The sequence below is a fragment of the Thunnus thynnus genome, chromosome 3, assembly GCF_963924715.1.
Source record: "Thunnus thynnus chromosome 3, fThuThy2.1, whole genome shotgun sequence".
NCBI lineage: Eukaryota > Metazoa > Chordata > Actinopteri > Scombriformes > Scombridae > Thunnus > Thunnus thynnus.
In genome coordinates, this window is record NC_089519.1 from 8521120 (window position 1) to 8534098 (window position 12979).

At 40.1% G+C, this 12979-nt stretch overlaps 2 protein-coding genes across 4 annotated transcripts; one reads left to right on the forward strand and one right to left on the reverse strand.

Moving 5' to 3' along the window:
- Positions 1–144: 144 nt before the first annotated feature.
- Positions 145–5349, reverse strand: dpcd (deleted in primary ciliary dyskinesia homolog (mouse)). The gene is made up of 6 exons (XM_067583918.1): positions 5231–5349; positions 2594–2674; positions 2367–2491; positions 2121–2254; positions 1818–1920; positions 145–1303 (listed from the first exon to the last, which is right to left on the reverse strand). The coding sequence occupies exons 1-6, from the start codon at positions 5292–5294 to the stop codon at positions 1199–1201; spliced, it is 612 nt and encodes a 203-aa protein (XP_067440019.1). The 5' UTR covers positions 5295–5349; the 3' UTR covers positions 145–1198.
- Positions 5350–5502: 153 nt separating this feature from the next.
- poll (polymerase (DNA directed), lambda) lies at positions 5503–12827 on the forward strand. 3 transcript variants are annotated; one of them, XM_067583897.1, is made up of 9 exons: positions 5503–5592; positions 6558–6701; positions 6802–7099; positions 8657–8774; positions 8935–9288; positions 9465–9638; positions 9932–10060; positions 11617–11785; positions 11889–12827. In XM_067583897.1, exons 2-9 carry the CDS (start codon positions 6587–6589, stop codon positions 12248–12250), a joined length of 1719 nt encoding a protein of 572 aa, XP_067439998.1. In that variant the 5' UTR covers positions 5503–5592; positions 6558–6586; the 3' UTR covers positions 12251–12827. The 3 variants fall into 3 exon arrangements, with proteins under 3 accessions (XP_067439998.1, XP_067439999.1, XP_067440000.1); XM_067583898.1 differs by having other exon boundaries at positions 8950–9288; XM_067583899.1 differs by lacking the exons at positions 5503–5592; positions 6558–6701; positions 6802–7099 and adding an exon at positions 8407–8516.
- Positions 12828–12979: the final 152 nt, after the last annotated feature.

A 12979-nucleotide genomic window follows, 5' to 3' on the forward strand; every position in this document is an offset into this window, starting at 1 on the left:
GGTTTTAAGATGTTTTGTTGTATGTCTGTTCTTTCCATCTGGAAGCACACAAAGCACAATGGCGAGAGAGACCTGTGGTTTTGTCTGTGCTTTTTGCACTTGCTCTCTGGGTTTGGACAAGTGGTAAAAAAATGCAAGGAATCACAAGGTTGAAACAATCTATATTTAAATGGCATTGTCTCCTTCAAACAGCACTGTTGTTTTTTATATCCACTGTCTAAGTATTTCTGACTGGACAGCATTTTCTCTTAATAGAAGTTGGTGGAAAAAGTAGACAAATCCGCAATTTTGAAGCAGCTATACATTTTTTTTCGTCCTGAAAATGTCCTATATATATATACACACACACACACACAGAATTCCAAACACAAAAGATGTGAAATGTTAACTTCATATCTGACGCTGTTAAGACAACAAAATCCATTTGGAAGAAAAGTCCTGCAACTGTTTGTGTCTATGCAGTTTAAACAGGAGACCACAAAGTCAGAGTGACCCTCTGGTGTAAAAAAAATAAAAGGGAAACAGTAACACAAGCCTGCACGGTCACCAAAAGCTTCAGTAATGGCTTTCAGGGTGGCCCGCTACATGCAAGGAACATGAAGGTATTCAGTTAACACAAATGGGATGTGCTCGTAACAGTGACCCCGGAACGAACAGGGATGGGGCATTGTGTGTTTTGAGTGTTTTACAAGGACATCAATGAAAGGAGGGTGGGTAGGTTATGTGACCCCCATCAAAATTGGAGCCCACTGGGTTCGGTGGGAGACGGACAACATGTTATAAGAAGTAAGAATAGATACTGATGTTGTGAAATAATTTCAAATTTCTGACAAAGATTTTTTATAAAAGTTGTAAAATGATTTTAGTGTGAAAAAAACAATTTGGAAAAAAACACACACTCATGGCTCAGTTGCAAAGTTTATAAATCTGGATGACTGCAAAAGATGCGATATGTTTTAGTGATTTTGTGTGAATCAAATATAAATGGCAGGACAGATTTCAGCAGTAATAACTCTGATAAATAGAACTTAATTAGTAAACATAATGAGAAGCATCGGACTGCGCAAAAGGCACTAAGCAAATTCTTAACGACGGGATTCACAAAAGAACGAGAGCTCACATGTGACTGGAAAATGACGCCGGGAGGTTCTGCTTTAAATGCGACGCAGAATTACTCTCTCGCTCCCACAGTCAGAATTCACTGAGTTTTGCAGTCGACGTCCCCTTCACCGGTCCCCTTCAGTTTCTTCAGCTCCCTCAGCAGCTCCTGCTCAAGGGTTAAGATCTCTTTGGGTTTCTTGTACTGGACAAAAGAGAAGAAAAATAATTACTTCAGCATTCTCCCCGTCTCCGTCCTGCATATCATGTGCTGTGATTGTGTTGAAAGAATGCACAGAATATAAAAGAACATATCACAAAAAGAGCAATTTAAAAATATATTGTTGTAATGTCAACAAACTTTGACAGCCAGGGACTGAGTGACAGGAAGAAAAAAAATTCTGCACCTTGCCTTAATGATTTGCATAAGATGTTTCATTGAACGACGTTTCAATCTTATCCACATAAACAGTCTATTAAGTATCTAATGCAAGTGATTTGTGGGGGATTTTCTTTGAATTTGTAAAACAATGTACATTTATTTTTTGTGAGATACTTTTACAATTATTCAGATTGCTCAGATGATACTGACCTGCATTCATCATTTAAGGCCTGAACACATATCTAAGAATCACACTTAAATGCTTTCATCTGCATATTTAAAGCACAACATCAGAGGCATAGATTCATTTATAATTTCATCGTTGTGTCGAACTTACGCTGACAATCAAAGTGTTGTTGGCGTGAGTGAAGCTGAGGGCGGAGCTGTCCAATGGCAGCTGACTGCGATCTAAATCAGGAACACTGAACTTCTTATAATACCTGGGGAGGCGTGGAGAGGATGTCACAGGTTTATCACTCTGCTGTAAAGACAAATGGATTGTAAACAGTGCCATCTATAGGGAGGACAAAAGGATTACATGCAACAAGTGAGCAACATAGGAAAAAAAAAATAAATAAAAAAAAATGGCCAAAAGTTTATGCAAACTTGATGGAAAATCAGTGAACTCGTGCATATGTACTTCTTGTTTGAGGTTTTTATGATGATGCATCTCTCAGACGGCTCCACTGAAACACTGAAGACATCTTTGGGGTAGGGGAGGTTGCGGATTCTCCACTGAAAACTGGCCTTCGTGTCTCTACGCATGAACACGGGCTGTGGAAATGGAAAAAATTTAATTTTCAAGAGTTTTCTCTAAAAACGCACTAGTAACTGTAATACTGTAATATTGAAGTCAAAACCATGAGGATTATAGAAGAAAACCTACATTGGAGCAGTTCTCCTTGATCACCTCAGCGTCTGAAGTAGTGACAGGAGCAGCGAGAGGCTCCCCGATCTCTACCTGCCACTGGCCCTGAGCTCCGAGTGTGCTTTTGTGACGCCACTTCCGTACTGGAAAGTACCAAATATTTCACGAGATATATAGACTCACGCTATTTATTGAAATTTAGAAAATTGCTTCCACAGGGCTGCTGTCTGAAAGTTGTTGCTTACCAATGAGTTCATCTGTTTTCAAGTCATACTCTTCTGCCATTTCTTTTCCATCTGTAAAGAGGTAGTGGATCTTCCTTTTTCCTGAGGGTTGGAATTAGAAAATATATTAACATACAAATTAGGGGAATAAAAGAAGAATACGACAATGTGTTTTTAGTTTAGCACAAATAAGACAACAAGTTTTAGTGTAAACCCAACATTAAATGTGATTATTGTTAGGATAGTATTATGTTGCTATTCTTTTACTATGCAAATTGCAAATCTTCAATACATTATTTGTCAAATCAAAACAGCTGTACACGCATGGATGAAGACCAGGCTCACGCATTAAAGAGATCTCACAGTTCATGCAGTATAAATTAGATGCTCACCAAGTCTGTTACAGTTTAAGCAAATTTTCTGAAACGCTGCTGCAGTTGTCCAAACATTACAAGCAATCACTGCAACATTTTATACTGGGCATGACTTCAACAAAAGGTCATCAGTCACTCAAAACATACAGTTCTGTGAAGAAGTATTTGCCCCCCCCCCCCTCCTGATTTCTTCTATTTTTATATATCTCATACTAAATTGTTTCAGATCTTCAAAGTTTAACATAAAACAAAGACAACCTGAGTAAACACTACAGTTTTTAAATTATAATTTTATTTATAGAAGCAAAAAAGCTATCCAACACCAACTTGGCCTGTGTGAAAAAGTATCTGCCCCCATAGTTACTAAATCCACTAATCTACCAAACTTCATTTATAATTGGGTTCAGCTGGACTAAACACACCCCGGCCTGATTACTGCCAGCCCTGCTCAATCTACACATCACTTAAATAGAACTTTTTCAGGAACTAAAGCGGCTAAACAGTCTGATGCCACCATCAAAGAAAATTCCAGAAGAAATGAGGAAGAAGAAGGTTGATTGAAATACATCAGTATGGGAAAGGCTATAAAGCCATTTCTAAGGCTCTGGGACTCCAAAGAACCACAGTGACAGCCATAATCTCCAAATGAAGAAAACTTGGCACAGTAGTAAACATTCCCAGTAGTGGCCGACCTCCCAAAATTCCTCCAAGAGCACAGCGACAACTCATCCAGGAAGTCACACGAGAGCAGAGGACAATATCCAAGGAACTGCAGGCCTCTCTCACTTCAATCAGGATCAGTGTTCAGGACTCTACTGCCAGAAAGACACTGGCCAAAAATGGCATCCATGGGAGAGTGGTGAGGTGAAAACCACTGCTGACCAAGAAGAACATGAAGGCTTGTCTCAGTTTTGCCCACACCTTGATGACCCTAAAACCTTTTGGGAGAATGTTCTTTGGACAGATAAGTCGAATGTGGAGCTATTTGGAAGACGGGGGTCCTGTTACATCTGGTTTAAACCAAATAGCAGCATTCCACAATAAGAACATCATACCTACACTCACGCATGGTGGTGGTAGTGTGATGGTGTGGGGATGCTTTGCTGCTTCAGGGCCTCGGCGACTTGCCATAATTAAGGGAAATATGAGAAGTATGAGATATATACAAAAATAGAATACATCAGGAGGGGGGCAAATACTTTTTCACAGCAATGCAACTGGCTGCAAGCTTATAGCCACTCCCTATTTAAGATGATTTCTGATTGTCACAAACCATTTGCTTGATGAAGGTCTACCACCGAAATGTTGCAAATAAATGTATCATTGCAAGTTAGACAGTGTGCCGGTTAGTTTGCCACTAGTCTGTCCTCTTCCTGGGTCTCCATGGTGATGGAAGTCACATGGCTCAGGTCCTATTCTGTTTGGCAGCACTTGGAAGTTGTCTGGTGTCCTCTTGATCACATTCTTCATGTACAGTATAATCCATCTATAATTTTGTTATCCTGTTCCAGGCTATATTTCTGTAATTCATCTTTCTTGTTCTATTATGTATACACATCTATTGCATGTTGTCTGTCCTGGGAGAGGGATCCCTCTTCCTGAGCTCTCCTCCAATTTTTTTCCTGTTAAAGGGTTTTAGAGTTTAAGGTAATCTTTCCACATTCAAATGGAGGGTGTAAGGACAGGGGATATTATATTGCTGTACAGACTGTAAAGCCCCCTGAGGCAGATTTGTGATATTGGGCTATACAAATAAAACTGACTATCTACTGATCATTAGAAAAGCAGTGTAATCCATTCTGACCATAGAGATTAACACAATACATCTCTGAATCAAATTAACACATTTGTAATAATATATTTGACTTGCATATACATAGAAAAATAACCATAGATTTGAGAACTGCACACATAGTTTTGAAAATCATAATTTTCGACTGTGCCAAAGCAGAGAAACTGTAAGAGTAGTGGTTCACACTGAACCTCCTTTTGAAGACAACTTTTTTAGAAAACCTAAGATAATGTATGACGTGTTGATAAGTTTTATATACATATATAATTTTAAATGCTTCATTTTATGTATTTTGCTGTCTATTTTCGTTAAAACAACATGTGTAATGTGCATCCGGGCCAGTAGTGCCACCTGTTTGTTGCCTGGTAACATTAATGTTGGCTAGAAAGCTAGCAAACAGTCTGAATTGATGAAAATAACTAACTAATTCAGGCGAGAAGACAACAGTCATTCTCTCTATTAGAAAACGTAGTTTGCCTTCGTTGTACTCACCATCGTGTATCAAAGCCGTTTTCTTTGATAATCTTAGGATGTCAATCCAGCTCTGCACAGCCATGTTCCGAAGATGTTTCTGTTGCTCAGAGCGACTTCCGGACTCAACCAGTTACCACAGCAACCGAGGTCAATGCACAAATTAAATATATTAATAAAAACATTGACAGAATGAATCAAAGATTATTCTTTTTTTTTTTAAGTAATTACATGCGTAATGTGAAATGAAGATTTGGGGTATAAACTATGGTATGAAATAGAAACATTTTAACAACAAACAAATTAACCCGGAAGTGATACATTTGAATGGAATGTTGTCCGTCTTTTATGTTTTCTATATGAATGGTTCCGTCTGAACAGGGGTAAGAGCCAAAACATTACTGTTTAAAGAGAATTTAGCTTCAAATGTACAGTTATATTTGGAAATATTGGAAACGCATTGAAGCGTAATTTATATGTTTAGTGAAAAAGATCAGTGAAACAATGTAAATGCCGACTTTTTGCTGTTTCTAACGTTAGCGCAAGCTAAAGATAGCTAATGCAAACTGTGACAACAAAGATTGATTTTTCAGTCTATTTCATTATGGGACAGGATAAATTGCGGTCTGCTAGCTGGATATCTGTATTATTAAAATCCACAGCTCTCACTATCTTCCATACCAATAACAGAAGGCACACATTCATGTTGACAGTGCATCTATGGCAGCAACTGAACGAGTAATGCACGTACTTAACTTTTGACATACTGGAAATTGTACAACACGACAGATATCAATCAAATTGTGGTTGTGTACATCTACTTAACTATTGTACTTACTGTAAATACAATTGTGAGTTACCTAACCTGAGTATTTTCATTTTATGCTATACTTTTACATCACTGCAATATAGAGAGAAACATTGTGTTTTTTACTCTACTAGCCCACATTTATTTGACAGCTAGCGTTATTAGTACTTTACATTTGCAGATTAATATCGTGCATACCTTAAATATAATACAGGTGGCCATTCCTTTTGCATACTTTAACTTTTGATGCTCAAATAAATGTTGCTGATAATACTTCTATACTTTGACTGTCACTATCACTGTCAAATTGTAACTTTTAAAAACTACTGCCAAATTCAAAAAATAAAAAGAAATCACAATAAACAGACAAAGAAATCCCAAAGTTTAATACTTAAGTTCAGCCTGTTTTCTAGTGTGAACACACTATATACTCAATATTAGAAAAAGTCTACAGTGTGCAATTAATACACAGCTTATATGTCAGATTTTTGGGTGGATTCCATCAGCAAAGTTATGAATAACTTCATAATTCTCCTACAGGCCACTGGCTCCCCCCTTCAACATACAAGATGGAACCTCGCCACGGAATCATGAAAGCTTTCCCCAAAGTTAAAAGAGCCAGAGTTCTTCAGGGAAAGGAAGCTCCCCCTTTAAAGAAGAAACCTGATGAATGTGATATCACAGGTTGCTACTTTATGTGTGTGCAATACTGATTACACCAAAGTAGAAGCCAGACAATGCAACACATTTGATTTTTATAACTCGTTCTCTTCTTCTGTCTTAGGAAACACTTTTAATGGTGTCACAGTGTACATCCTGACTGCTGGAATAGGAAATGCCAGATGTCAGATCTTCCAAAGACAAATTCATCAGAATGGAGGACAGACGGCGAGTTCACTGTGTCCCGGTGTCACTCACGTTGTGGTAGATGACAACATGGACAGTGGCAGGGCTCTGCGATTACTGAAGGTGGACTGCATGCCCTCTGGAGTCCAACTGGTGAAATGCACTTGGTTGAGCTTGTGCATCAGTGAGAAACAACTGCTGGATGAAGCCAGCTACAGTCTTCTTTTACCCAAGAGGTTAATGACTTAATATTGCTTAAGTAGAATGCTAGCGTCTGAAAGCTGTTGTTATGTGTATACATGTCTCGTGATGTTTCCAGTCTTTGATATAGACTTGTACATGTCAGTGCATGCACTCCATCAGTGTTGTTTTCACTCACAGTACAGAGAAGAGAAGAGAAGATAAGAAAGAAATTTATTAATCCCGAAGGAAATCCTTGTGCCACTAACATGCTCAATGCAACAGAAACACGTGGTAGAGAAAGACATTTATAGTCAAATCAAAACACTACGTCAACTCCTTCTTTTGGCTGTTCCCGTTAGGGGTCACCACAGCGGAGCATTTGTTTCCATCTCTTCCTGTCCTCTGCATCTTCCTCTTTTCCTCTTGCCTGGCAGCTCCATCTTTAGCATCCTCCTCTCAATATAACCAGCATCTCTCCTCCGCAAATGTCTAAACCATCTCAATCTCACCTGTCGCTTTGTCTCCAAACTGTCCAACCTGAGCTGTCCCTCTAATATACTCATTCCTTATCCTGTCCATCCTTGTCTCTCCCAATGAAAATCTTCAACTCTGCCACCTCCAGCTCTGCCTCCTGTCTTTTCATCAGTGCCACCACTTCCAAACCATACAACATAGCTGGTCTCACTACTCTCCTGTAAACCTTCCCTTTCACTCTTGCTGGTACCCTTCTGTTGCAAATCACTCTTCTCCACCAGCTCTACCCTGCCAGCACTCTCTTCACCTCCTTCTGCACTCCCCGTTACTTTGAACAGTTGACCCCAAGTATTTAAACTGATCCACCACCTGAGAAGTTTCTGCAGCATCCTCCTCTCAGACACATCCACCAGAGTCTCTAGTTTGACTCCCAGGACAGAACCAGCCTTCTTAATAAGCTTGTTAAGTCTGTTGGCATCAGCTGCCTTCACCCTGCTGCACAGCTTCACACTGCCACATAGAAGATGACACTCATCACTACTGAGTAGTAGAACATGCACATCACGGTCCTGCAGATGTTGAAGGACCTGAGCCTCCTCAGTAGGAAGAGTCAACTCTGGTCCTTTTTGAACACAGCGTCTGTGTTCCTAGACCAGTCCGGTTTATTGTCAATGTATACTCCCAGGTACTTGTAATCCTTAACCACCTTAACATCAGCCCCCCTGATTGAGAAAAGAGTTGGCAGCATTCTCTGCTTCCTGAAGTCCATGACTAGCTCTTTAGTCTTTGTGATGTTAAGCTGTAGGTGGTTGAGCTCACATCACCTCACAAATTTATCAACCACCCCCCTGTATTCCTCCTCCTGTCCTCCACTGATACAGCCCACAATAGCCGAGTCATCCAAGAATTTCTGCAGATGACACAACTTTGATCTGTACCTGAAGTCAGAGGGTAGAGAGGAAGGGAGATAAGACAGCACTGCAGTACAGTGAAAGTGTAACTACTTCTCACCTATACATCACATTTAGCACCTAAAATTCAAATATTTACAAAACTGTTGACATTGAAAAAGTGGGTATATATTCAAAAATTAAGTGTCACCAATTATTCCATGTTTAAATGTTCTCTCCTCTTAGGGACTCTGAAACACAACATGAAAATATGAAAGAAGACTTGCTGAATGATAAGCCTGTTGCAGAAACTATTGTAGAGCCAGTGTCTGATCAAACCAAGCAAGAGGAAACCGTACACATGGTAAGTTGCCTTGACATGTAGAAAACACAATTATTACCAGGTTTCTTGTGTCAGTTATCAAGCTGTTCATTCTCTAAATAAGCACTGCAGTGAGGAACAAAAAGTAAAACCTGAACACATAACAACACCAACTCTGTGTATGTTGGAATTGTCATTATAGTTTTCCTACTCTCAGACAGTCCTAGAAAGCAAAGAGGAAGTGCGAGGGGAAGAAGACGGCGTCTCTCAAAGTGACCTGGAAGCTCTCATCACTGGCCAGCAACACAAAGAGGAGACTCCTAGCCTCAGCCTCAATCCCGGTCCAGACTCTGCTGCTCAGAAGCCGGTCTCAGGGAAGTGGGTCTGCGCCCATTCCTCTCAGTCCAAAACTAATAACTTCAACAAGCACATTACAGACAAACTAGAAGTGCTGGCCAAGGCTTACACACACCAAGGAGACAAGTGGAGGGCACTGAGTTACTCCAAGGCTGTGAACGCACTGAAGAGCTACCACAAGCCTGTTACATCATATCAGGTAACTTAATGCAGATACATTTCATATAATGTTGTCAGTAGTTTCAATATTGTGTATAGTACAGAAAGTACTCTATTTTGGATGATAAAGTATGCAGATTCTTTTCAGGGATTATTTGTCTTATGTTCCCTTTTTAATCAGAACATTTTTCAGGAGACATTTTTCATTGCTTTCAGGAGGCTTGTCAGATCCCAGGGATTGGAAAACGCATGGCCGACAAAATTGATGAAATAATGGAAAGTGGTCACCTGCGGAAGTTAGATCACATTGGAGATGCTGTGCCAGTACTGGAGCTTTTTACTAACATCTGGGGTGCAGGAGCTAAGACTGCACAGTTATGGTATCAACAGGTGAGGCACGCACACATTCAAAATACTACAGGTATGTTAATGTGAGTGTTTGATATGAGTTGCTGAACTCAGAACCTGCACTGGACATCAGGTTGAGGGATGATATCAAACACCACACATGGCCCAGATGCCATTTTTGTCTTGATGCTAGTTAATTAGCAAAACTTGTTTAGCTCCTGTACCTACACTAATACTAAATGATATGCCAGATAATAAAAAAAATGTCTAGAGTGAAAGCTTGGATATTCTAAAGATATTCTTTACATTTCTTAAAACTGTTATTTGTTTATTAGGGATTTCGCACTTTGGAGGACATCCGCACAAAAGCCCACCTGAACAACACTCAGAAAATAGGACTCAAGCACTACGACGACTTTCTTGACAGAATGCCCAGAGAAGAAGCCGCAGCCATTGAGAAAGTGGTAATGCACCCCCATTTGTCTCAATACCAACATGTAACTTCAGTGTGTTTAGTCAGGTTTACTCAGAGGTGTGATATCTGAAAAAGATTCCTCCTCTGACCCTCAGAAATCTGGAGGCAAAAGGCTTGAAGTAGGAAAAAGTTTGTGTCAGCTTTCCTTTGCTGCTTGAAAATGGGAAAACCAGACTGTATTCTCACAAAGTGGAGCATCCCAGAGGGGAAAACTAACTCTTGAAAGTTGCTGCATCTTAAGTTAGCCAGATACCTGTTCACTCCAGAGCGCTGAGTACTACGCTAGTTGTTTGCATATAGTATTACTTGGATTTTCTTTTTCCTCCAAAGCTGCCAGATAGAAAGTGCACATGAGATAGATGACTAAAGCATGTGTACTCCCTCAGGCTTGTCAAAATAATATGTGATGCTTTAGCAAGCTTACCTCCCAGTATTTGGCTGGGAACAGGTAGAGGGCTACTTGTTTGCCATTAGGGGGGACACAGGAGGAGAAAATACAAAATAAAAAGTATGCTTTTGCATTTTTGAGGAGCTAAGTATTAAAAAAAAGAAACTTTAAAGGGGACATATTATGCTCATTTCCAGCTCTATATTTTTATTCTGAGACTCCACTAGAGTAGCTTTGCATGATTCACAGTTCAGAAAACTCCTTATTTATCTTATACTGGCCCTTTATGCAGCCCCTCAGTTCAGCCTCTGTCTGAAACAGGCAGTTTTAGCTCCTGTCTCTTTAAGGCACCCCTCCCGATAAGCCCACTCTGTTCTGATTGGCCAGCTTTCCAGAAGCCTACCAAGGGGCAGCTGTTTCAGAGTCGTGTTCAGTTGCCACCGATGAAATCCCAACATTTCCTGCTTTACTGCTTCATATTAAAAGCTTTTAAATGACTAAATAACAGGGGACTTTTATTGTGAAGAATATACAGGAAATAAATGTGGAGCTTCGTCGGTGGCACTGAAAACCGGGGCGACAGAACAACATATGGAGATATTCGGAGCTCTTTGTTCAGTGGATCACTTAGAAATAATGCAGGGAGGAATAGTACAAGCAGAAACTGCCACAGTTATGATGATGTTTGATGAAGAGCTGCAGACGACCAGCACACCTCCCATCAGGTAAACAACTTATTTTACTTTGCGGTGCTGTGTAATGGAAAAACACTCACAGAGTGCCAGCACAACTTGAGTCATGGCTTGGCATGATACCCCCAAAACACGATGAAAACAGAGTATTCAGAATCAGTCTGAAGCCGATGCTTTTTGCTTACAGGGATTACTTCTACATATGTTTACCTCATTATTTGACACATTGGCCACTTTTAATATAAACATCCGACAATGTAACATTATATATACGACTGAAAATAAGGAAAACCATAATAGGTCCCCTTTAACAAGAATGGTGGCTATCAGTGAAATGGGAACCTACCTTATCACGAAGGACAGAGTATCTTCTTCTAGGTGCTCGTAGATAGACGACACAGCCTCTAGTTTGTAATATAATAAGGTAAAGGTCTTACCTGATTTATTTTTTCTGGGTATGTGCAGGTGAGGGATGCTGCTCTGGCCATAGAGCCGGGCCTGGTGGCAATGGCATGTGGTTCCTACCGCCGGGGAAAAGCCACATGTGGAGATGTTGATGTACTTATATCTCACCCTGACGGAAAGTCCCACAAGGGCATTTTCAGCAAAGTGTTGCAGATCCTCCATGACAGTGGTAAGCTCTATCACATTTAAGTAAGAAATGATTTTCTCACGTAATCCAGAGGTTTGTGTTCTTTCAAAGAAATACTCAGAACAACAACTGTTTTTTCTCTAAGGGTTTCTGACAGATGACCTGGTGAGCCACGAGGAGAATGGAGATCAGAAAAAATACATGGGTGTGTGCCGCTTGCCAGGACCAGGCCACCGCCATCGCAGGCTGGACGTCATCGTGGTGCCCTACAATGAGTTTGCCTGTGCCGTCATGTATTTCACCGGGTCGGCGCACTTCAACCGCTCAATGAGGGCCATGGCAAAGACAAAAAACATGAGCTTATCTGAGCACTCTCTTAACGAAGGCGTGGTGCGTCAAGGTAGCTTGAAGGTGCATGGTGGCACTCCACTTCCCACACCTACAGAGAAGGAAGTGTTTAGTCTTTTAGGCATACCATACAGGGAGCCTTGTGAAAGGGACTGGTGATGATTTGCCAATCACCATGACACATTTTATGGTTTTATAGAAAAATAATCATGATGTTGATGAATGTTGACAATGGAAACTGCAGTTACATGCAGACTGTCATCTTTAGGGATGTTTTACTGCTAGACACGCCTGTTTGACTTGAATGCGCTTTTACTTTACAGATTAAATGAGAAGGTTCTCCCAATTCACAAAGTCAATATTTTCTCACTTAGTCCTAGTGGTATCTGGCCCTCTGGATAGTTTTAATTGTTTGTGCAAAGGTTTTTAGATATCTGTCCTTTGAAACTTCTGCCACTACCCCAATATAATACAAAAAAACATTTTTCTTAAAACAGTTACTTCAGTAGAAAGTAGTTCAACTGAAAACTCTCCACAGTAAGGTCGGTGGTTGCTGTTGAGTTTTACAAATGAAATGAAATTCCACCAAGGGCTAGATACCACTAGGGATGAGTGAAAAAAATGGGCTTCAGCAAGTTGAATGTACTGGCCGTTTAAAAACATTTTAATATAGGAGATGTCTGTTACTGTTTATTTTATGAAAGATGAGTAATTGAAATAAAACATTCAAAGGTAATAGCAGATCTTGTCATGTGTTAGGACTGTTTCCAAGCTTTAGTCTGAAGTGAGAAGATATTACAGTATAAGCTGAGTGGTGAACTTGTATCGAACTAAGTATACAAATATGACTGGTGTCAAGTAAGGCAAGGCAAGTTTATTTGTATATCA